The sequence below is a fragment of the Spea bombifrons genome, chromosome 10 (genome assembly GCF_027358695.1).
Source record: "Spea bombifrons isolate aSpeBom1 chromosome 10, aSpeBom1.2.pri, whole genome shotgun sequence".
NCBI lineage: Eukaryota > Metazoa > Chordata > Amphibia > Anura > Pelobatidae > Spea > Spea bombifrons.
This window is the reverse complement of record NC_071096.1, coordinates 23,525,371-23,550,645: the sequence shown is the minus strand read 5'-3', so window position 1 is coordinate 23,550,645 and position 25,275 is coordinate 23,525,371. Positions and strand designations below refer to the sequence as shown.

Here is a 25,275-nt window from a genome sequence, read left to right as displayed (position 1 = left end):
GTATACAAAGAGTTAAATGGCCTAATCAAGGATGGGATAAGACACATTATACCATGTAAAAGGATAGTGTATTTGATTTTCCATTTAGAAACCAGGAAGCCCTGGGCATGCATTTTGATGTATCACACTTTTTGTACAACTTGTCTTTGTGCCTACTTTCACCATGATTTGATGGGCATTACTTAATCCTATCTATACCTTGTTTTTGTAATATTATATAACATATTGATTTATTTTACTTGGTTATGATTTTGTTAATGTATGGTTGTATTTAAGAGGTTTTTGTGGGAACACATAGCTCATTCTGAGCAACAATGCCTGGGTGAAGGTGTTCAATCCATCACATCTATGCCCAGCATGCCCAAGACCCAACTGAAACCATATTCAGACTCCAGTCTTCAAGAAAAAACAATTCTCTGCTAATTTAGTTTGAAAAAAGTCCTTCAAGTTCAAGAACTAAGGGGGGAAAATCCTTCTTGACTCCAAAAGGATCAGATTTCTTGAAGCTCTAAAATACAAATGTTTATTCTATCATTTATAGCCCTGTATGTTTTGCTTTTCTACAAAAAATATCCAGACCCTTTTTTAAGACCTCCATTGTATTTCATAGCACCACATTTCTCAGTAGTGAATTACATAACTTCATTGTCCAAACTATAAAGTATCCCTTGTCTTGCTGTCTATGAAATCTTCACTCTTCCTTTCTCAGAGGATTAAAGTTTGTTCTTTCTATGCAATCTTCACTCTTCCTTTCTCAGAGGATTAACGTATGTTCTTTCTACATTTCTGTTAATGAACAGATCACTGGAGATATTGGCCCTTAACATATTTATACAATGTTATATTATCCCCTCTAAGGTACATCAGCACCAATGACATAGTAAGAGGAACATGGAGAGTCTTAAAAGGTAATTTTAGGGATTTAGGGATTAAGATTAAAAAAAGGACCTCCAAGGTAGTATTCTCTGAGGTACTACCTGTGCCATGCACTATACCAGAAAGAGAGCAGGAGATTAGGTAGCTAAATGCATGGCTGAAATCTTGGTGTAAGAAGGAGGGCTTTGGGTTTTTAGCGCACTGGGCTGACTTTGCTTTGGGGTACGATCTGTATAGTCATGATGGACTGCACCTGAATGCAAAGGGGTCTAATGTGCTTGGGGAGAGGATGGTTTGCGGTTTGGAGGAGATTTTAAACTAGTAATTGGGGGGAGGGAATAAATACCGGGCTAGACAGTTAGTAACCAGGTGGGTGGATCTGGGGGCTTGGTTTGTACAGATAATAGGAAGAAGCATATATTTTGCCCCCCAAAACAGGGACAGAAAGTGCTTGCAGCATGTGTGCTAAATGACAAGCTGAAGGTCATGACTACAAATACTCGCAGTTCGGGGAATAAGATTCATGAACTTGTAATATTAGTGGCAACTGAGAATGTTGATGTAGTGGCAGTTACCAAGACATGATATAACAAGAAATGACTGGAGAGTACCAGGGTACTCTCTATTTTTTATGGGAAGCTGCTACCGCACAATTAGACAAATTCTTGGTATCCATCAATAACAACCAATTGGGGTATCCAGTTAATATCAAATTATGGTTTTCTAAGCTTGTTCAATGCCAAGGTTAAAGGTCGTTAAGTGACTATTTTCCATGATGTGCCTGGCACGTCACTGGTCGGTAAGGGGTTAGATAAATTCTCTTCCTTTATCATGTCGACTATGCAAGGTCTACTGCATCTTTCTTGATATATTTTATTATTATTATCTTTTATTTATATAGCGCCAACAGTTTACCCAGTGCTTAATACAATACCTATATTCAAGGGGTATGACAAGACAAGAATTGACAGACTAAGACAAACCGATACATTAGGTGGATAGCGCCTTGCTCGCAAGCTTACAATCTTGAGGGAATGGGGTGGCAAACATAAGGCACAGAGAAAGGGTGGAGAGAGCCCTGCTCGCAAGCTTACAATCTTGAGGGAATGGGGTGGTAAACGTAAGGCACAGAGAAAGGGTGAGAGGTAGTGTGGTGGTTGTATCAATGACAAGGAAGTTCTAGCAGCTAAGATGGTATGCTTCTCTGAAGAATTGGGTTTTGAGATGTTTCTTGAATGTTGGGAGGGAGGGTGAATGTTGAAGGTTCGTTGGGAGTAGATTCCAGAGATATGGGGCAGCTCGAGTGAAATCTTGTAGATGGGAAAAGGAAGAGGTGATAAGTGAGGAGGAGAGCCTTAGCCCATGGGAAGAATGTAGGGATCGAGTAGGAGAGTATTTGCTTATGAGGGCAGTACCAGGATTTGAAATTTAATTCTAAAGGTAATTGGGAGCCAGTGGAGGGTTTCACAGAGTGGGGAAGCAGAATAGGAGCAGCAGCTTTAGGACAGACTGTAGAGGAGAGAGTCGAGACAGTGGAATGCCAACCAGAAGAGTGTTGCAGTAGTCAAAACGGGAAATGATAAGTGAATGAACCAGAGTTTTTGTGGATTCTTGGGTGAGGAATGGGCGGATACGAGAGATGTTTTTTTATGTGCAAGCGGCAGGATGTGGTGAGGGACTGAATGTGAGGGATGAAGGAAGGTTAGAGTCAAGGATGACCCCAAGGCATCGGGCCCAGTTAGTAGGAGAGATAGTCGTGTTGTTAATGGTGATAGAGAATTCAGGTAGTGGAGTGGAGATGATGGGTTGGAAGATAATGAGTTCAGTTTTAGAAAGATTAAGTTTCAGGTAGCATTGTGACATCCATGAAGAAATAGCAGACAAGCAAAGATCCAGATACATTGAGAGCCTCTGCCAGATTTTGAGTTAGACCTTATACTTCCAGATTTCGACTCTCCGTGGGAAAAGGCATAAGAATCCATTTGATTCGAAGGCATGACACCAAGAGTATTCCTGTGAGGGGAAAGCTGTGGTGCTTCCTGCAGGATTGCGCTCTTGTTACCACGGACAGATGGGCTCTGGATATAATTTCTAAAGTGTACAGTCTTGAACTGTTGTTTTTTTTTTCTGATTGAGTGACTGGCTCCCTTTCTTCCTCTCTCCTAATACCCCCTGTCTTACTCTAGGTGACTAACATTCCTTTAGATATATCTAACAACTCTGCTAGCTCCAAACTCCTCTCGCTGACATCCTCTCCTGGTCTTTCTCAATGGAATAATTCCCCTACACACACCCTTTCAGGTTTCTCCATCTCTCCCTTCCCTCTGTCTGACCACCACATTCTAACCTTTTCTCCAGTGCTAACCCCTAACAAAACAAAGTTGCAGCACTCATATTTGAAGGCCATTACCAGATAATACCTTTACCCAACTGCCTCACTAGAACCTCTCTTACCTTTCATATTAACCCTTTCCTGTCCAGACGCAGCAGCATCTTTTCATAACCATACATTTGCCTCATCTCTCGACAGCATAGCTCCAGTAACTACATGTGAAAAGGGCAGTGATAAATACAACCTGACGTTGATATGCCTGTCAACACGTGAGAAGCAAAGAAAACCACGTCTGTGTTTTTCAGTCAGATACCCGTTGCAAGTACGAAAACAGCAGTAAAAGGATACCAAGCAATACACCTAGAAAGTGAAACTTTCTCTTAGTTGGTCCGAGTTAGTGGAAAGCTCTGGTTCCTTCTAAACAATATTTTAGTCTATATTGATATATGATTTAATGTATTTACTGACTTTTCAAAGAAGCAATCTTTCTCTCAAAAACTCTAAATCAAGTGCTGCCGCATGGCTGAACGCTACTTCAGAAAATCCAATATGCAGATGATACCCAAATCTACCTGTCTTCTCCTGATTGCTCTTCATCTCTTATGTCCCGTATTACCAACTGCTTGTCTGCTATTTCTTCATGGATGTCACAATGCTACCTGAAACCTAATCTTTCTAAAACTGAACTCATTATCTTCCCTCCTTTCATCTCTACTCTACTACCTGAATTCTCTATCACCATTAACAACGACTAACAAGGCCCGATGCCTTGGGGTCATCCGTGACTGAAACCTCTCCTTCATCCCTTACGTTCAGTCCCTCACCAGATCCTGTCTCTTGCATCTAAAAAACATCTCTAGCATCCGCCCATTCCTCACCCAACAATCCACAAAAACTCTCTTTCATTCACTTACCGTATATTCCGGCGTATAAGACGACTGGGCGTATAAGACGACCCCCAACTTTTACAGTCCAAATATAGAGTTTGGACTATACTCGCCGTATAAGACTACCCCTCTACCAAGCGTACAACAACCAGCCAATCACGGCAAGCGATGTACCTTACCGGTGATTTGCTGGTTGATTTGCTGACATATACATACATGCACTGCCCTTACACACACACACACATATATAATATATATATCTATATATATATCTACACATATGCCTGTCCATACATACACATTTATACACTGCCCTCACCACACACCCCTGCCTTTACACACACATGTATATGTATATATATATATATATACACACACACGTATATATATATATATATATATATATATATATATATATATATATATATATATATTTCTCCCCCCTTTCTCCCTTTCTCCCCATCTCTTACCTTATCTTCTGTCTTCTTTCTTCCATCCAGTTGTGGGAGCCCGAGGTCTGGCACTTCAGACCTCGGCTTCCCTGCTCTCTAATCACTAGGCGCCGGCTATTGATGCCGAGCGCCGGGACATGACATCATCCCTGCGCTCGGCATCAATAGCCGGGGCCTAGTGATTAGAGAGCAGGGAAGCCGAGGTCTGAAGTGCCAGACCTCGGGCTTCCCTGCTCCCTCATCACTACGCGCCGGCTATTGATGCCGAGCGCAGGGATGCCGTCATGTCCCGGCGCCCGGCATCAATAGCCGGCGCCTAGTGATTAGAGAGCAGGGAAGCTCCCTCATCACTACGCGCCGGCAATTGATGCCGGGCGCCGGGACATGACGGCATCCCTGCGCTCGGCATCAATAGCCGGCGCGTAGTGATTAGAGAGATTGGTGGCTTCGTGGGAACCTCCGGCTTGGTAAGTACCCGGCGTATAAGACGACCCCCCACTTTTAAGAAGATTTTTTGGGGTTAAAGTCGTCTTATACGCCGGAATATACGGTATTATTTCCCGTCTTGACTACTGCAACACTCATCTGGTTGGCATTCCACTCGACTCTCTCCTCTGCAGGTTGTCCTAAATGCTGCTGCTAGGCTTATCTTCCTAGCACACCACTGCTCTTCTGCTTCCCCACTCTGTGAAATCCTCCACTGGCTCCCTTTTACCTTTAGAATTTAATTTAAAATCCTGGTACTGACATATAAGGGCCTCCATAACACTGCTCCTCTATACATCTCTGCCCTCATAAGCAAATACTCTCCTACTCGATCCTTACGTTCTTCCCATGGGCTAAGGCTCTCCTCCTCACTTATCACCTCTTCTTTTTCCCGTCTACAAGATTTCACTCGGGCTGCCCTGGAATCTACAACATTCTTCAGCATTCACCCTCCCTACCAACATTCAAGAAACATCTCAAAACTCACTTTTTCAGAGAAGCAAACAATTTTAGCTGCTAGAGCTTCCTTGTCACTGATACAACTACCACTATACCTCTTAACCTTTCTCTGTGCCTTATGTTTGTCAACCCATTCCCTCAAGATTGTAAGCATGCGAGCAGGGATCTCTCCACCTAATGTATCGGTTTGTCTTAGTCTATCAATTCTTGTCTTGTCATACCCCTTGAATATATGTATTGCATTAAGTGCTGCGTAAATTGTTGGCACTATATAAAGATAATAATAATAACAACAAAATATTGGGCATCAAAATGGAGTTGCCCCTCCACCTCGTTGCAGGTATAAGAGCCTCCACTCTTCTCCAATCTTTCCACAAGATTTTGGAGCGTGTCTGTTGGAATGTGTTTTCATTCTGCCAAAAGTACATTTGTGAAGCCAGGGGCACAGTCATGCTGGAACAGAAAGGGGCTTGGTGCTACATATTTGGATGCATGCAACTGTCTAAAATGTAGTGGTATGCTTAACTATTGACATTAACTTTCATTTGAACTAAGGAGCAAACCCTGAAAAAAGAGCCCCAGGCCATTATGCCCCCTTCACCTAACTTTATAGTGAGCACTCCAGTAGGCAGTGCTTTCCTGGCATCTGCCAAAAATACATTATTCCATCAGACTTCCAGATAGTGAAGAGTAGTTCATCACTCCTGCACGCTCCAGCACTAGGCAGCCCTGTTCTGTGAGTGTTTATGGTCTACCGCTTTGTGGTGGAGTAGTTATTTACAAGACACTTCCACTTCAACATAATAGCACTTACAGTGGACTATGGCAGATTTAGGAGGATTCCTAAAAGTGGCATTCTACGACAGATTAAAGTCACTGAGCTCTTCAATATGACCCATTCTATTAGAAGTTTTTTCCTATGGAAATAGCATGCCCATGTGCTTGATTTTATTCACCTGTTTGCAATGGATGAAACACAAACTCAATAATTAGCAGGGGTGGTCACATACTTTTGGTCATATAGTGTAGTTTGTAATATACTTCTCAAATGCTGGTATTTTAACACTCTCCATACCATGATTTTTTGGAAGGTACAGCACCAATTTTAGGACTTGCTCTCTCTCTATATATAAGCTGTGCTCCACTGACTGGACAGACCCTCTTGCTTGCTGTTTAATAGGTGCCACGATCTTGTGAGTGGTAGCATGTCTTTGAATGATGGCACTTGTGGTTGCTCTTTGAAGGGATCATAGGATGCTCAGGGGGGTTTTGTGCTGCACAGGCCACTAATAAATTCCTTCCAATCCTCCCAATAGAGGTGATATCAAACAATGTTAGCAATCTAGACCTAAGAATTTGGTCACAAAAAGGTATTACTAACATCTCTGATCTAATTGAGGGAAGAAATATGAAAACCAAGGAGAGCAAAACAAATCCCAAAATATGTTTTAAGTACATTAATGCCACAAAATTTAGGAGTGACAATGTAGGTGCTTTGAAATCTGGAGATGGTAAGTTAATTAGTGACGATCAGAAAAAGGCAGAAATACGAAATGCCTTTTTTTCATCTGTATATATAACAAAGAAGAGCCACTACCTGCTGATTAGCAATTCAGCACTACAGAAACCTTTAGTCAATTGTGGGAATGGCTGACTCCAGATAAAGTTTTTAAACATTTAAGTAAACTTAAAGCAGACAAAGGATACTAATAAAGGTAAGTTAGTCAAGAAATAGCCAGACCACTGTTTTTGATTTTCACAGATTCTTTCCAGTCGGGAATGGCACCAAAGGATTGGTGGAAAGCTGATGTGGTTCCCATTTTTAAAAAAGGATCCAAATGTGAACCTGGGAACTACAGACCTGTGAGCTTAACATCTGTGGTGATGAAATTGTTTGAGAGTTTATTAAGAGATGGCATACAGGAATATATCATGTCAGACCAATTTAATTGCATTTTATGATGTTGTGAGTAAATGTATAGATCAAGGTGTTGCTGTAGATGTTGTCTATTTTGATTTTGCAAAAGCATTTGACACTGTTCCACACTCGCTGTTATTGTATAAACTAGGACAAATAGGTCTTGGAGAAAATGCCTTGGTAAGAGGGGTGCCTCAGGGTTCTGATCAGGATGTAGCGTCTCTTCAGAATGATTTGGATAAACTAGGGGACTGGTCAAATAAGTGGCAGATGGTACCAAAAATAAGTATGCAACTTCCACGTTGGGAAAAGAAGAAAATCAGAAGGACTTAGGTTTAATTGTAGACCATAGACTTAGCAACAAAGTGCAGTGCCAGTCAGTGGTTGCAAAAGCCAGTAAGGTATTGGCATGCATAAAGAGGAATATTAAATCACAAGATGAAAATATAATTTTACCTCTTTATAAAGCAATGGTGAGACCTCACCTTGAATATGCAGGGCACTTTGGGGCACCAGTTTTAAAGAGGGATACTATAGAGCTGGAGAAAGTGCAGAGGTGGGCTACAAAGTTAATTAGAGGAATGGAGAATTTTACTTATGGCGAAAGACTAGAAAAACTGAACTTGTTTTCACTTGAAAAGAGATGTATAAGGGGATGGTGTTTTTGGGGTCATAGGCAGCATTCCTCTTCCTCCAAGCATGGCGAGTTGAGTTGATGCCAAATAGCTTGATTTTGGTCTCATCTGACCCCAACACTTTCACCCAGTTCTCCTCTGAATCATTCAGATGTTAATTTGCAAACTTCAGACGGGCCTGTACATGTGCTTTCTTGAGCAGGGGGACTTTGCGGGCGCTGCAGGATTTCAGTCCTTCACAGCGTAGTGTGTTGCCAATCGTTTTCTTGGTGACTATGGTCCCAGCTGCCTTGAGATCATTGACAAGATCCTTCCGTGTAGTTCTGGGCTGATTCCGCACCGTTCTCATGATCATTGAAACTCCACAAGGTGAGATCTTGCATGGAGCCCCAAACCAAGGGAGATCGACAGTTATTTTGTGTTTCTTTTATTTGCGAATAATATTACCAATTGTTGTCACCTTCTCATCAAGCTGCATGGCAATGGTCTTGTAGCACACTCCAGCCATGTGTAGGTCTGCAATCTTGTCCCTGACATCCTTGGACAGCTCTTTGGTGGCGAGTTTGGAATCTAATTGATTGATTACTTCTGTGGACAGGTGTCTTTTATACAGGTAACAAGCTGAGATTAGGTGCACTCCCTTTAAAAGAGTGCTCCTAATCTCAGCTTGTTACCTGTATCAAAGACACCTGGGAGCCAGACATCTTGCTGATTGATAGGAGATCAAATACTTATTTCACTGAGTAAAATGCTAATCAATTTATAATTTATTTGAAATGTGTTATCCTGTCTCTCAGTGTTCAAATAAACCAACCATTAACATTCATGATCATGTTTTTGTCAGTGGGCAAAATCAGCAGGGGATCAAATAATTTTTTCACTGTAAGGAGGAGCCAGAGACACTGCAGCAACATGGTTCCCTTCTTACACCTTTTCACCTTCTTAGCCCTATATAAACCCCAGTAACCCACTACACCTTGCCATCTGATGGTCAAACCAGTGCATGCCTTACTGTATTTAATCCTAGTCTGTTCTATATCATTGTTCCTGTGGTCGACCCAGCTTGATCCTGACTATTCTGTCTTCTGGCTGCCTGACCTTGGCGTTGTTACACTACAACCTGAACTTTAACTACCTGACCTTGGCACTGATATGGTTTAGTTCAGCTTTCTGACTACAGCTTGTCTTGACTACTCTGCAGGTGTACCTGGAACCACTCAAACCCAAAAGGCTCAACTACGAGGGGGAACTGGATGGAGGGCGAAGAACCCTTCTGAGACTGACAGGGTTTCTCTTGTGGGAACACAGTGTCCTACCCTGTCTCTTCTGGCATGCTGAGGTTGACAATAAGGGTTGAGCCGATATTTTTGTGTCAGGACCCTTTGGGGATTGAGCCAGTGGCCATTCCTTTGGTAAGTACTCCGCCAAAGCATTGGGGCAGCTTTAATGTTGCTGGTCTCCCCATTGACATTGGATACATAGCTGCTTCTGCCTCGCCTGTGACATTGGATACATAGCTGCTTCTGCCTCTCCTGTGACTCATTGAAAGCCTGTCTGGCACACCTGTGACTCACTGACTGCATACCTGCCTCTGCCTCACATGTGACTTGCTATGTAATCATGCTCCTAGCGCCTTGCTAGTGGATTGTGTTTCTGGCCCTGGTTATATCCCGTGGCGTACAACGATTTGTGTTGTTATCCAGATTTGACCCTTGGCGTGGACTTTGACCCTGAACTAGCTTTGCCCTGTGTACTGCGTTTTATTTTGACCTATGTGGTGTGGGACTTTGACTTCTCTTCAGGATCATCCACTGGTACAATGCTATAGACCCCCCCACTAAAGTAATGTAATGTCTGATATCAAATCGCTAGTAAGCCATGCTCCCTAACTGTTGTCCTAAGCCTTGTTCCAAGATTTCAATGTTTCTTAGTTTCTTCCAGCTCCCCAATTCATGGAATACACAGGTATGGAGTGTAAAAGGAGCCTAGCTCCTAAATAAAGTGCTGATACACTACAGCTATCAAAATATATATATTTATTTATGACGCACAAAAAATAAATAAGTAAGAGATAAAATGACTCTACACAGAAAGAAAGAAGGCAACAGAACAATTAAAACTAAATAATAATCAGCTAGTTGTAGTCCGTATTTGTTCTTATTTTGAGAGCCTAATTTAATTAGATAGCCTCATAGCGTGGCTTTCATGGCGCACCATAATGTTGAGTCTGAAACAGTTTTAATATTTGATTTGTTTGTTGACTTGTTTTCTCTCAAGGAATTTTTTGCCTGGATATTTAAGTTTGTTTTGTATTTCTCCGAACATAATAAAGATTCATTTAATCTAGGGCTGCAACAACTAATCAATAAAATCTATAATAATCGATAATGAAATTCGTTGCCAACGAATTTCATTATCGATTAGTTGAATCGATTATTATCGATTATAAAATGAGGGTATTTTCAGAGCAAACGCTCTGAAAAATCCCCCTCATTATATAATCCGTTTGAGTGACTCACAGCAGCAGCTCCTACTTACCAGTCCCTCCTTGTAATCACTGTGACAACTGGCCCCGCCCCCCGTTATGGTTAATGGGGTGTTTAGGGTTAATTTAGGGGCAGTTATGGTTAATGGGGTGTTTAGGGGCAGCTATGGTTAATGGGGTGTTTAGGGGCAGTTATGGTTAATAGGGTGTTTAGGGTTAATTTAGGGGCAGCTATGGTTAATGGGGTGTTTAGGGTTAATTTAGGAGCAGCTGTGGTTAATGGGGTGTTTGGGGTTAATTTGAGGCAGTTGTGGTTAATGGGGTGTTTAGGGTTAATTTAGGGTAGTTGTTTTGATCGGGTATTTAGAGTTAATTTAGGGGTAGTTATGGTTAATGGGGTGTTTAGGGTTAATTTAATGATGAGGACTGAGGGTTAATTTGATTAATTTAATAAAGTTAACTTAAGGTGCAGTTAGAGATAAAGGGGGCAGACTAAAGGGAATCTAAATCCTGGGGGCCATGAAGATTAACCCAGTACTTATTTATAAAAGTATGGTGTCAGTGTGATGCGAACGGGTCTGTGACTCTATGAGGGGACTATGAGATATCTGGGGGGTATAAGGCATATCTGGGGAGGACGGAGTAACATATCTGGGGGTATAAGGTATATACATTATATAAGGCATATGTGGGGAGGATGGAGTGGTGTATCAGGGTGTATAAGGCATATCTGGGGCCACAGTGGCATATCTGGGGGTAGAGTGGAGTGGCATATGTGGGGAGGGCAGCGTGGCATGTCTGGGAGGCAGTGTGGCATGTCTGGGAGGATGGAGTGGTGTATCAGGGGGTATAAGGCGTATCAGGCACAGTGGCATATGTGGGGGTGGAGTGGCATATGTGGGAGGCAGCATGGAGTGGTATATGTGGGAGGCAGTGTGGAGTGGCATATGTGGGAGGCAGCGTGGAGTGGCATATGTGGGAGGCAGCGTGGAGTGGCATATGTGGGAAGCAGCGTGGAGTGGTATATGTGGGAGGCAGCGTGGAGTGGCATATGTGGGAGGCAGCGTGGAGTGGCATATGTGGGAGGCAGCGTGGAGTGGTATATGTGGGAGGCAGCGTGGAGTGGCATAAGTGGGAGGCAGCGTGGAGTGGCATAAGTGGGAGGCAGCGTGGAGTGGCATAAGTGGGAGGCAGCGTGGAGTGGCATATGTGGGAGGCAGCGTGGAGTAGCATATGTGGGAGGCAGCGTGGAGTGGCATATGTGGGAGGCAGCGTGGAGTGGCATATGTGGGAGGCGGCGTGGAGTGGTATATGTGGGAGGCAGCGTGGAGTGGCATATGTGCATTTTATCAAAGTTTTTTTTATTCTGCTGTTTGTATTTAACATCATTTGTTTATTACATTTATTTTAACCCCTTAAGGACAATAGGGGTTTTTACTCGTAGTATATTGTGGGACAATGGCTATTTTAACATTTTTCGGTGTTGCTGTTTAGCTGTGATTTTCTTCTTTCTCATTTCGTGCTCCCACACATATTATATATTGTTTTTTTCAGGACAAACAGGGCTCTCTTTAGATACCATTAATTTTATCATATCATCTAATTTACTATAAAAAAATGATAAAATATGGGGATTTTTTGTTAAAAAATTACTTTTTCTCACTTTTTAAACAAAAAACTTTTACTCATCTGCAAAAACGAATGAAAAAACCTGCTAAATAGATTCTACTATTTGTCCTGAGTTTAGAAATACCCAATGTTTTTATGTTTTTTTGCTTTTTTTCTGCACGTTATGGGGCAATAAGTACAGGTAGCGTTTTGCTATTTCAAAACCTTTTTTTCCAAATCTGGTAATTCTTCCCCCCATGTGCCATTTCGGGTATCTTTGAAGCCGGCCAATGCAATTTACCCCATCAAGTCATATATTTTTAAAAACTAGACACCCCAAGATATTTCACATGCTGGTAATTTAACCCTTTCCATGCACTAATTTTACCACCAGCCTTTGTGAAACTTTATGGTAGTACATTTTTTTGTATTTTTTTCACACACGTTGTACTTCAGGTATAAATTTATCGCTCCTGGTATATGTCCCTGTCAAACAACACCCCAATATGGGTTCAGTAACATCTCCTGAGCGCAGTGATACCCCACATGCATGGGTTTGTTGGGTTATTTGGGAGGTAAAAGGCCGCCTTTGTGAGGTGTGTATTTTTTGGCCATTTAGACATCTGATCCTACTGCCCCCATGTCCCATATTTGGGACACCTTTGAACCCGGCCAATTCAATTTATCCCATCCACTCATGCATTTTTTAATACGAGACACCCTATGGGCATTTGTAATGCCAATATTTTAACTCTTTCCATGCTGGAATTTTTGTAAAGATAAAGAATTTTAGGACTTGCTTATTAATTTTTTTTTATTTTTTTTTGGTGACAGTGGGGATTTTTATATGTTACCATATTATTTTTATTTTTTTTAAACATTTTTTAAATTTTTTTTTACTAATCACTCATTAGTGAGCTGGGCTCCATTGACCTTGCATGGTTGGATGCAGTACCTGCATTCAACCTGCAGGAGGAGCTCGAGAGTTCACAAGAGGGTCTGGATAGACCCTCTATGAACTCATATTTATTGTTGATGCCATCCTGTGAATGACGGCAACGTCATTTACAGGATGGCACTTGTGGTTGCTCTTCGGAGCAATCACAAGGTGATCGGGGTAGGGGGTTAGTGTTACTGACATGCCTCGATATCGAGGCATGTCAGTAACACCATTTATGCTTGGGAAGCGATTCAGATCGCTTCCTAAGCTGTTTTAGCCGGGCGCCGCCGCGATCTTTGATGATCGGTGCGGCGGCGGCCATTTTTCTTCCGGGGAGGGCTGCCGAGGGCTGCCCTCCCCGGATCCACGGTCAGCCTCACTTGTGAGGCTTCCGTGGATGCTGCAAAGCATCGCAAAGCGGCGATGCAGCTATTTAACGGCAGCCCGTACATGTACGGGCATTGTCGTTAACCCGTTGCACGGCAACCCCGTACATGTACGGGGATTGTCGTTAAGGGGTTAAATAAATGAAAAATTTACATTAATTTTTTTCATCTGATTAATCGACAAAATAATCGGCCAACTAATCGATTATGAAAATAATCGTTAGTTGCAGCCCTAATTTAATCTCCATTTTGTTCTGAGTTTATAATTTGGATTATTTTTAACTGAAAAAAAGACTGGGGCATGATCTGACCATACAATGTTCCCAATATGGGAGGATTTACATTTCTTAAGGGTATTGCCATCTGTGAAACACAAGTCTACTCTAGAATATGAGTGGTGAACAGCGGAGTAATAAGTATAGTCCTTCTCTTTTGGATTCTGCACTCTCCAAACATCGTATAGATCATTATCAAACAAAAATCTTGAAAAGGTAGCTGCTAATGATTTATTTTTGGGATCTAATTTCACTCCAGTTCTCACACATCTATCTCATTTATGATTGTGTATGCAGTTCATATCCCCTCCCATAATCAGATACACTTTCCGAAGGCTCTGTATTTTAGGCCACACTTTCTACAGGAACTTAATAGGTGAAGTATTTTGTAAATATAAATTCACCAAAATATATGTTACATAGTTGATTTTACCTATAACAATCAGAAATCTACCTTCAGGGTCTTTTACGTCGTGTAAATATTCAAACTTAATCCCATCGCCCATCAAAATTGCAACACTTCTTTTCTTAGCTATTTCTAGGGAATAGAAAAATCTTATTGGGAATTTTTTATATTTCCATAATTTAACTGATGCTTTATTCCAGTGAGTTTCCTGGGCAAAGCAAATATCTATTTTTTTGTTCAATTAATAAATGATATAAAAATGACCTTTTATATGGGGAATTCAAACAGCAAGAATTTATTGAGGCAAATCTAATCGCCATTCCTATATAGTATCTTTATTCCGCTTGCTCCAAAGGCTCCCCATTTTAAACTTCCCCCTGGTGATCACACACTTATACATTCATTCAACTCAATTAACCAATCCGCATACAAATTGGATTTATACGGTCCAGGTCTCATTTTATATGTTTGAGACCTTTCCACGTGTAGGTATCGGGAGGTGCGACTACTAGGGCATATATATAACAGGGCATATAATAAGATAGTAAATTAGGCCATATTCGAGTGCTAGACAGACACTGAGAACATTTAAGAGTTTCCAATTAGTATAAAAAAATTATTTCCCTTTACTTTCAATAAATATGTCAAACACAGTATAATACTGAGAGACAAAGTGTCATAATTGTGGCAGATAAGTAAACGTTTCTCATTATTCGGGGGGGGGGGATTATTTAAGTGATTATGTGAACATCATGTAATACCAAGTGATAAGAATATAATTTTACAGCAAGAAGTATATGTATCTTATTGTTCCATAATGTTTCCCTTATCCTTTCCCTTACATTAATAAATAGCTAACTCAATTTAAAGAATGAACAAGTGTTTAAAGTGTAAGGCTTGTAATTTAGTGATTGGCATAAAAAAAGAATTTAATATGTTTATATAGACACAGTGTAATACTAAGTGATAAGAGTGTCATATCTTACTAGAGAAAAGAGAGAAGTAGGTGCATCTTATTGTTCCGTGATATTCCCTTTCTCTTCCCCTTCTTTCAATTTAGTAAATCGCTACAATAGTAAATTGAATAAACGTTTGAAGTATGTGAGAAAAAAAGGAAAAAAAGCTTTTTAATTAGATCTAGTTGAGCCTCTAAATTGCCTGATATCCTTTCATTTTTTTGCTCAGTTTGTCATATAGTTGAGTGATATTTGAGACTTTGCTAGGCTGGGGAGACTCAGTGAGTGGATTCTTCTAATGTGATTGATATATCCTTCATCAGATCCTTTTGTGTATTATTGGGAGACTTAGAGGGATAAAACAAATTTATAGATTTCGATTTGTCTGGAGGTAAGATGATTCTTATTTTTTCGGAGGCATCTTTAACTTAATTTTATCAGTGTGTCTTTAGGTGTCTAGTTTCCAGATAGAAAGTTTATATATATATTGTCTTCTTAAAACTCAGCTGTACAATAGCTGGAGGTTGATTATTCAAATAACAGCAAGTGAGTATGTGTTGTAGCTTATCTCAATCAGATCAATAGAGGATCTAAACTCCCTGTGAAAGTGATTGTTTTTGTTCATTTATATATGATTTCAGTGATATTGTGGTAAATTATAATGCTTAACTGTGCTTTTTAAAGAGAGGCAGTTTATATAAGTCATTTCATCTTCCCTTTCTTCTTATCCCTCCCTTTTGACACCTTCAGTAGCAGTTTTATCAACGTATCTTTGAGTGTCTAATTTCCAACTGGAATGATTATGTATATTGTCTTCTGAAAACTCAACTGTGCAGTAGCTGGAGGTTGATTATTCACATAGCAACAACAGGTATATATTACAACTTCTCTCAATCAGATCAGCAAAGGATCTAGACTGTAAAACGATTGTTTCAAATTACTTTTGTTCATTTGTACTTAATTTCGATGATATTGCAGTAAATTTTTAGTGCTTAGTTGTGCTTTTTTAGGGAGAGGCAAATTATATAAGTCGTTTCATCGACTTTTGTCTTCCCTTTCTTCTTCTCCCTCCCCTTTCTTCCCTTTCACACCGTCAAAGCTGTTTGGAAAGTATAATTAACGCATCTTGAGTTCTGGGTGCTTCTCCGCATTGGCCGCATGACGCATTTGCTGGTAAGGTATGCGGCTCCAGTCACGCCAAGTCTTTTCCTCTTCCTTGAAGTGCCCAATCGCCTGGCGCTCCTCCTTATCGCCTGACCATCCAAATCTTGACCCGCTTGTCAGCAGCCTCTCACACCTCTCCCATTGCTCCCCAGAACAAAGCTCCTAGGTCCCACATCGGCCTCCACCTCTCAGCCTCCCCCTCCCGATACACCAGCACAGACACAGGACGTTACGTCTTACGTATCTGCGTCATCACACATCCTCCAATTATAGAGTTATTAACCAGTAATAGCATTTATTTGCATCAGTAAACAAGACAAATGAAGCCACAAATGGAACACACGGACGTTTCATCTTCCTATTACCGTATTTGCTCGATTATAAGATGACCCTGATTATAAGACGACCCCCCCAAAATCAAGAAAAAAGTTTTACTAGTAAATATTAATTCATGTAAACTAATTTTCATATTTAATAAAAGCTATGATTGAGAAAAATATATTTTTTATTTCCTTTTATTTGCCAACCTGCCCCCCCAGTTATGCACATCTGCCCCCAGGCTTGCCACTCTGCCCCCAGAAATGCCTTATACCCCCCTATTTGCCACTCTGCCCCATGATGTGCCTTTTAACCCTCTATATGCCACTCTGCCTCCAGAAATGTCTTATACCCTCCTATATGCCACTGTGCCCCATGATATGCCTTTTAATCCCCTATATGCCCCTCTGCCCCATGATACGCCTTATACCCCTATATGCCACGCTGGCATTTAGGGTGTTAAAAGGCATATCATGGGGCTGAGTGGCATATAGGGAGTTAAAATGCATTTCTGGAGATATATATAGATATATATATAGATATATATATAATCTATATATATATATAGATATAGATATATATATCTATATATATATAGATATATATATATATATATATATATAGATAGATATATATATATATATATATCTATCTATATATATATATATATATCTATAGATATATATATATATATATATATATATATATATATATATCTATATATATATATATATATATATCTATATATATATATCTATATATATATATATATATATATCTATCTATCTATATATATATATATATATCTATATCTATATATATATATACTGCTAACAGCAATCACACTCCTATCAAGCCAAGGCAGCCAGTACATGCTGGAACCTGGGTATGTTAGAAGTGTGATTACAGCCTCCCTATGCCATGCTACCACCCCCACCCCCTTACACATCCATGCTATCACACACACACACACACTCATTCAAAAACATTTAAATACTTACTCATTCCATTAATCACACATACACACACATGCTCAAACCCCCCACCCCCTCACCCCCTTACCTGAACTGCAGATCTCCCACTCGCAGACTTCTGCAGGGGCCCGGCTGTGCGAGCAACTTCTCTGGCCCCGCCCCCAGAGGAAGGAGGGGGGAGGTAGATTATGCGAGGAGTTATGTGCTACCTTCCTGTTCTCCTGCTGCTAATAGCAGAGACGCTGCTCGCAATCAAAGCCCGGTAAGCAGCACGGCCCCAGCAGAATGAGGTCTGATTAGAAGACGACCTCGATTATAAGACGAGGGGTATTTTTCAGAGCATTTGCTCTGGAAAAAACCTCGTCTTATAATCGAGCAAATACGGTACTTGCATATCTTGATAAATATATTGCACACTTTAAGGATGTATGGGAAAAGGTACTTTTACCACACAGAGTCTAGCAGGTGGAATAGTTAGCTAGTTTTCATAATTTCAAGTCTCTGCCTATCTATTTGAAACAAGAATAAATGGATATAGCTTAGTATTAGTCCAAGGGAAGTTATTAGTTCAAGAAGATACTATTCAGGGCCCCTCTGAGATCCCCAAATCTTTATTTCTTATGTTGGCCCAATAAAGGGTATAAACTATGACTAAGAGAACCCTTGTTTGTTTGGGAAAAGCTTTAACAAAATCCCTTTAAAAGTAATTGTTCTTATAAAAACCCGCTTTTGCAAAGTTCAAGAACTTTTTCTAATATAGATCACAGTCCCACTTACTTCCAGTTGACTTCCAGACTGAGCTTGATTGTGCCTAGGTCATTTATGTCCACTGCTACCACTTGAGGGAGAGCAGCAAATAAATCCTTAGTCTCACATGACACACTGCCCACCAACACGTGATTTGCAAGGCTCTTCACTTCTGAAACCTAAAATAAAATATTTGGTTTAATATGTTAATATGTATGCCGTTAATTTAAAAAGATATGTTTGTTTCAGCAAAGAAAACATTAGAATAGGTTCTGTATAAGGACATTACAATAACGTGAAAGTTCTGTGAGTAAAAAACAATGGTAGTAATATAAAGAAATAACGTGATGAATAATTTGTTATAAGCATACATATCTGGATGGGTTGGGTTTAACTACCCAAATATTAACTGGGAATTGTAAACCTAAGGCACAACTAAAGAAAATAAAAATGTATTTGTTTCCTATACACTTATATATTCATATGTAAAAACAAAAAAGCATAAAGAGCTACAAAATTGAGATAAATAGGAGACTTCAGCTGAAGTGGAAACCACAAATACTGCAGAGGCCTTTAAAAATAAATGGTACAGATTCAGTGGTTATTCCATGATAATTTAAAATATATGACTCCTGGGATGTTTCTAACTCAGTATGGGGTCACAAATAAAAAACCAAAATACCACGTGTGAATATAAATAACAATAAATATAGATACTTCCCACAATGAGAGCAGCTACCAAACAAACACTCTTCCTGAAAGTGTATACAAGAGCAAACCAGGAATAATGGAGCGCATACACATATGGGAACAAAACAAAAACAAATCCAATAGTGTAATATTGTTAAAAAAATATATATTTATAGTCAGTAGCGTACCTAGCGGGGGGGCGGTCCGCACCGGGTGCCGCTCATCAGGGGGGTGCCAACTTGCCGGCACCCGGCACCCCTCCAGAGACGGACAGTAATGTCCGCCGCTGGAGGAGCAGGCTCGCAAGGGAGCAGTATCGGAGGTCTTTAACAGACCTCCGGCTCCCTTGAGTGATTTTAAGCCGATTCCCGGCTTAAAATCACTCAAGGGAGCCGGAGGTCTGTTAAAGACCTCCGATACTGCTCCCTTGCGATCCGCGCGGCAACTGCTGCTGTGAGCCGGGGTTTGTTGCCAGATCCCGGCGCACAGCACTGAAGCCGCGCCCACCGCCGTCTGTGCCCTCTGAACCGGAAGAAGACAGAAGAAGAGGAGCGAAGAGAAAGAAAAGGAGCTGACTGCTGTAAGAAGAAAAGAGGAAAGGTAGGAAATCATTCAGTGAGAGTGGATTGGTATGTGTGGAATCTGTGGATTGGTATGTGTGGAATCTGTGGATTGGTAAGTGTGGATTGGTAAGTGTGGATTGGTATGTGTGGAATTTGTGGATTGGTAAGTGTGGATTGGTATGTGTGGAATCTGTGGATTGGTAAATTTGGATTGGTATGTGTGGAATCTGTGGATTGGTAAATGTGGATTGGTATGTGTGGATTGGTATGTGTGGAATCTGTGGATTGGTATGTGTGGAATCTGTGGATTGGTAAATGTGGATTGGTAAGTGTGGATTGGTAAGTGTGGAATGTGTGGATTGGTATGTGTGGAATCTGTGGATTGGTATGTGTGGAATCTGTGGATTGGTAAATGTGGATTGGTAAATGTGGATTGGTATGTGTGGAATCTGTGGATTGGTAAATGTGGATTGGTAAATGTGGATTGGTATGTGTGGAATCTGTGGATTGGTATGTGTGGATTGGTATGTGTGGAATCTGTGGATTGGTAAATGTGGATTGCTATGTGTGGAATCTGTGGATTGGTAAATGTGGATTGGTATGTGTGGAATCTGTGGATTGGTATGTGTGGAATCTGTGGATTGGTATGTGTGGAATCTGTGGATTGGTAAGTGTGGATTGGTAAATGTGGATTGGTATGTGTGGAATCTGTGGATTGGTAAGTGTGGGTTGGTAAGTGTGGAATGTGTGGATTGGTAAATGTGGATTGGTATGTGTGGGATCTGTGGATTGGTATGTGTGGATTGGTATGTGTGGAATCTGTGGAATGGTAAGTGTGGATTGGTAAGTGTGTGAGAGTGATGGGTGTTATGCTGTACCATTTCCAATGTCTTTTTCATTATGCTCTAAAGTACATCATAACTCCCATCACTCTATACTGTTCCATACAGTGGCAGAGCTGGGAGACAGAGGCCTTGCACCCCCACCGCAGGACTCCTGAAAGGTAAGTGAACTTCAAAGGGGGGAGAGGGTAGATAGTTAGGAGGGGGTAGATGGGGAGAAAGGAGTGAGACAGGGGGATAGGGGGTAGATAGGGAGAAGGGAGTCAAAAGGGGGTGAGAATGGTTAGATAGGGAGAAAGGAGGGTAGCAAGAATATTGAAATAAAGAGTCAGAATGAGAGAGCAAAAATGAATGGATTAATGTGTGGATGAATTGTCGCCGATTCACCCCCTTTTCTTCCTTGGACCACTTTTGATAGGTACTGACCACTGCAGACCGGGAACATCACACAAGAGCTGCAGTTTTGGAAATGCTCACAATCACAATTTGTCCCTTGTCAAAGTTTTCTAATCTTTAAGCTTGCCCATTTTTCCTGCTTCTAAAACACATACTTTGAGGAGGAAATGCCAGCATCTTTATCAGCCTACTAATTAGCTTTGAAACCTCCACTTGCAATCTTTTGCCTGGAAACACCTCAGTTTGTTCCAGTAAGTCATGCATGTGTTGTTCAAGGTAGTTAAGTAAGGGGATGACCTGTCCCAAAGTAGCAGTGCCCTGGTTTAAGTCCTCAGTCACATCTCTAAATGGGTTCAGGACCACCACCACCACCTGCCCCATTAATGCCCGTTGCCCTCTGCCCAATCGGCCAGACACCATAATGCTCTGCTCAAAGGACGTGGAGTGAAGGACACACTGCTACTCTAGGGGTGACTACATCCTGATGTGCGCAGTGGTGAGGTAGGCCTGCTTACTCCTTGTGACGGAACGACCTGTTCCCGGGTGAGTACACCCGCCAGACGATCCTTCCTTCTCCCCATGGCCACCGGGCACACGAAACTTCAACCATCCGGAAGGATTAGCGTTGAAGACAGCAGGAACCTCGGCGGCACTGTTGTATACAGAAGCATAGAAATATAGTGCTTTACCGCCCAATAACAAGCACAGAGTACCGGCATCACATGACCTTCCGGTGCTCTACCACAGAGGAGCCGGCGGAAGTGCCGGCAGCAGTGGAGGTTAACTTTGTGCATCCCCCAGCAGGTGAACCTTTTGCGGGATGTGCACAGACAACCTCCGCTGCTGCCGGCACTAGCCCCGGCGGAAGTACTGGCCAGCAGCAGCAGAGGTCTGCATAGCACAGACCTCCACCGGCTGCCCCACTAGACACCAGGGAGTCTGAAGCACGGGTCACAAGTAAAGGGATGCACTGGTAAGTCGGGGGAGGGGTTAAGCGTGGCATGGGGAGGTAAGAGTGGCATATAGGGGGTTAAAAGGCATATCAGGGAGGCAGAGTGGCATACAGGGGGTATAAGGTGTATCTGGGGTCAGAGTGGCTTGTTAGGGAGGCAATTTCTGGGGGGGTAGAGTGGCATATAAGGCATATGTGGGGGGCAGATGTGCATAACTGGGGCAGAGTGGCAAATAAAAGGAAATAAAAACAAAAAAATATTTTTTTTCCAATCATAGTTTTTTTTTTTATTAAATATGAAAAAAGAGTAATATTTACTAGTAAAACTTTTTCCCCTATACGGTAGTCTTATAGTCAGGCTTTTTCTTTTTTTCCTAAATAAATATTCAAATTTTGGGGGGTCATCTTATAATCAGCAAATACGGTATTTCTGATTACTTAACCCTTTTGTCCCCTTTATGACCAAGGCTGTTTTACCACTTTTGCGGTGCTCGTGTCTAGCTGTAATATTCTCCTCTCTCATTTAGTGAACCCACACAAGTTATATATTGTTTTTTTCAGGACAAGAACCTTTCTTCAGATACTGATACTGTTTTTGATCATATCATCTCATTTCCTATAAAAAAATTATTAAATATGATTAAAAAAATTGAAAAAACCCCACATTTTCTCAATTTTATTTGAGAAATATTTTACTCATCTAAAAAAGCTAATGGAAAAATCTGCTTTTTTTTTTTTTTTTTTTTTTTTTTTACAAGTTATTGGGCAAGTAGCGTTTTGCTATTTCAAAACCATTCTTTTTCCAAATCTGGTCATTCTGCCCCATGTACTATTTGGAACGTCTTTGAAGCCGGCCAATGCAATTTACCCATCAAACTGTATATTTTTAAAAATATACCCCAAAGTATTTCAAATGCTGGTATTTTAACCCTTTCCATGCACTAATTCGTTAGACTTTGTGGTAGTAATTTATTTTGTGTTTTTTTATCACACAAATTGTACTTCAGGTATGGATGCACAGCTCGGAGTATATGTCACTGCCAAACAACACCTCAATATGTGTTCAGCAACCCAGTACACTGATACCCGCCATGGATGGGTTTGTCGGGTTGTTTTTGAGGTAAAATGCCATGTTTGGGAAGTGCACATTTTTTTTTAACGTGGAACTTTTACATCTGGTTCTACTGCCCCATGTCCTATTTGGGACATATTTGAAACCGGTCAATTTAATTTATCCCATCAAACCATATATTTTTTAAAAATACCCTAGGGTATTTAAAATGCTGGGTTTTTTTACCTCAGGTGTGAGTTAACAGCTTCTGGTATATATCACTATATTATTGTTTGGAGGTTAAAAGGCCACATTTGGAAAGTGTGTTGTTTTTTTCAATTTGATCAGTCTGTGTCTATGCAATTTTTATTTTTTTCCCATTTAAAAAAAAAATATTTTACTAATCTTATTGCGATTAGAAAGCTGGTCTCCATTGACTTGCATGGTTGAATGCAGTACCTGTATCGTTGATCACCTTCTAAACTCTTTTAAAAACAGGCATCAGCTGCCATACATTGTATGGCAGAAGTTGACTCCCGGGAGGGGCCAGACATGGCCCTGATGCCAATCTCAGTGTTGCTGAATGCCTCGACATCGACATTACAGCAACACCATTTAAGCGAAGAAAGCTTGTTTAATGCCATGACATGCCACTTCATTGGCCGTTAACTGGCCGTTTTTGTGTGTCATGCCTGGCACATCATTGGTTGTTAAGGGGTTAAAGGTAAGCAGACAATGCAATAAAGCATCTGAAAAAGCAAGCAGGATGCTGGGTTGCATAGTTAACACCAGGAAGAGGGGGGTGATTATGCCACTTGACACAGCTCTGGTCAGGCCTCACCTATTGCAGACCCTCATCTCCAGAAGGATATAGTTCAGAGGAGTGCTACAAAAATGGTAAATTCTTTGCAGGACAGAAATTATCTGGAAAGATTGAAGGATCTAAGGAGCCTTTTTGAAAGGCAGAGCAATGCTAGAAGAATAGGTCATGGTTTAAAACTAGAGGGTCAGATGTAACATAAGGAAGTTCTACTTTACTCAGAGGGTAGTTGATAAACTGAACAGTCTGCCAGCAGAAGTGGCGGATGCTAATACAGCGAGGGAATTTAAACAGGCATGGGATACACAAACTTTCCTCACCATAGGACCTGAACAATGACTGATTTTAAACCACTTACATCAGGAAACATGGGCACACTAGATGGGCTGAATGGTTCTTATCTGCCATCAGATTCTCTGTTTCTATTGTCTTTTAGAGGGCTTTTCATAGCAAACCACACATCCCCACCTACCACTTAAAATTTTTCACTCAGCAGGGCTGCCCACCCATATCAGCATTTGACATCAATGTAAGCAGGACAATCGATTATATATATATATATATATATATATATATATATATATATATATATGATATCAGCAGACCCTAAACCGGGACGGCTCTGGATAGCTGGAGCATGAATGTTGCCAAGTATGCCTACATAATGAAGAGAGCTGCTTTGCATGTAAATCAACTACAACGATTTGCGAATATAGTGGATATGAACACTTGCACATTACCTTACATTTTTTCAAATCATTTTTGTCTTTATTGACCCTTGCATTTCACATTAATACCATTTAACTATTAGCTAAGCCCCACTTTAAGGTTTGTAAATCTAACTTGTATTAATCCTCTAGCTCCAGTGGTAACCCATACTTGGATTTTAGTTGGATTATCCTGTTTCTTTAAGTCATATTGGCTTACTCTTTTTATATAGTGGAGTTCAGCCTGTTAATGCTGTGTTCATAACTGCTTAACTACTATATGCCCACTGTATCTTCCTATTACCGTATTGGCCCGATTATAAACTCCGGGACCTGATGGTTTCACAAATTTTTTCTATAAAGTTTTTAAATTTGATATAACAGATTATCTCCTAGATACCTTTGGAGAGATTGCCCAGACAGGTTATTGCCCCAATGAAATGCTACAAGCTAACATTATACCGATATTGAAACAAGGAAAGTCCCCAGAGCAAGTTATAAATTATAGACCGATTATTTATCGTTGATTAACGTAGACGTTAAATTTTATTCGTCTGTTTTAGCAGAAAGATTGAAAAAAGTGCTTAATGAAATTGCCCATATAGACCAGATCGGTTTCGTTCCAGGAAGAGACTCTAGCAATAACATCAGACGCTTAATAGATACATTAGATTATGCGGAAAAGAAAAATCTCTCTTTGGTGACTTTTTTTTTTTTTTTCAAGTCTCCGTTTAATAAAAGATCAGGTATACAACAATGTGTTACATTCGAGAACATACCAAAAAGCACATGTGGAATACAGAGGCACAATGTACTGCAAAATAAATCACGATGAAACAGTGGCCATAAGGCATACGATACAGTATTACACAGGGCGAGAACCATGCATTACAGAGAGCATCATGACAAATAACGCCGGGTAGAAGTACATGAGAGTACAGAGTGCATAA

The 25,275-nt window shown here is 40.8% G+C and overlaps 1 protein-coding gene across 3 annotated transcripts in view; it reads right to left on the bottom strand.

Moving 5' to 3' along the window:
* RIPOR1 (RHO family interacting cell polarization regulator 1) overlaps window positions 1–25,275 on the bottom strand; it is a 234,713-nt gene that overhangs the window by 106,571 nt on the left and 102,867 nt on the right. For all 3 annotated transcript variants that reach the window (XM_053449343.1, XM_053449342.1, XM_053449344.1), the window contains exon 11: window positions 18,335–18,483. In XM_053449343.1, coding sequence (XP_053305318.1) covers window positions 18,335–18,483 — 149 coding nt within the window. The remainder of the gene's footprint in view (window positions 1–18,334; window positions 18,484–25,275) is intronic.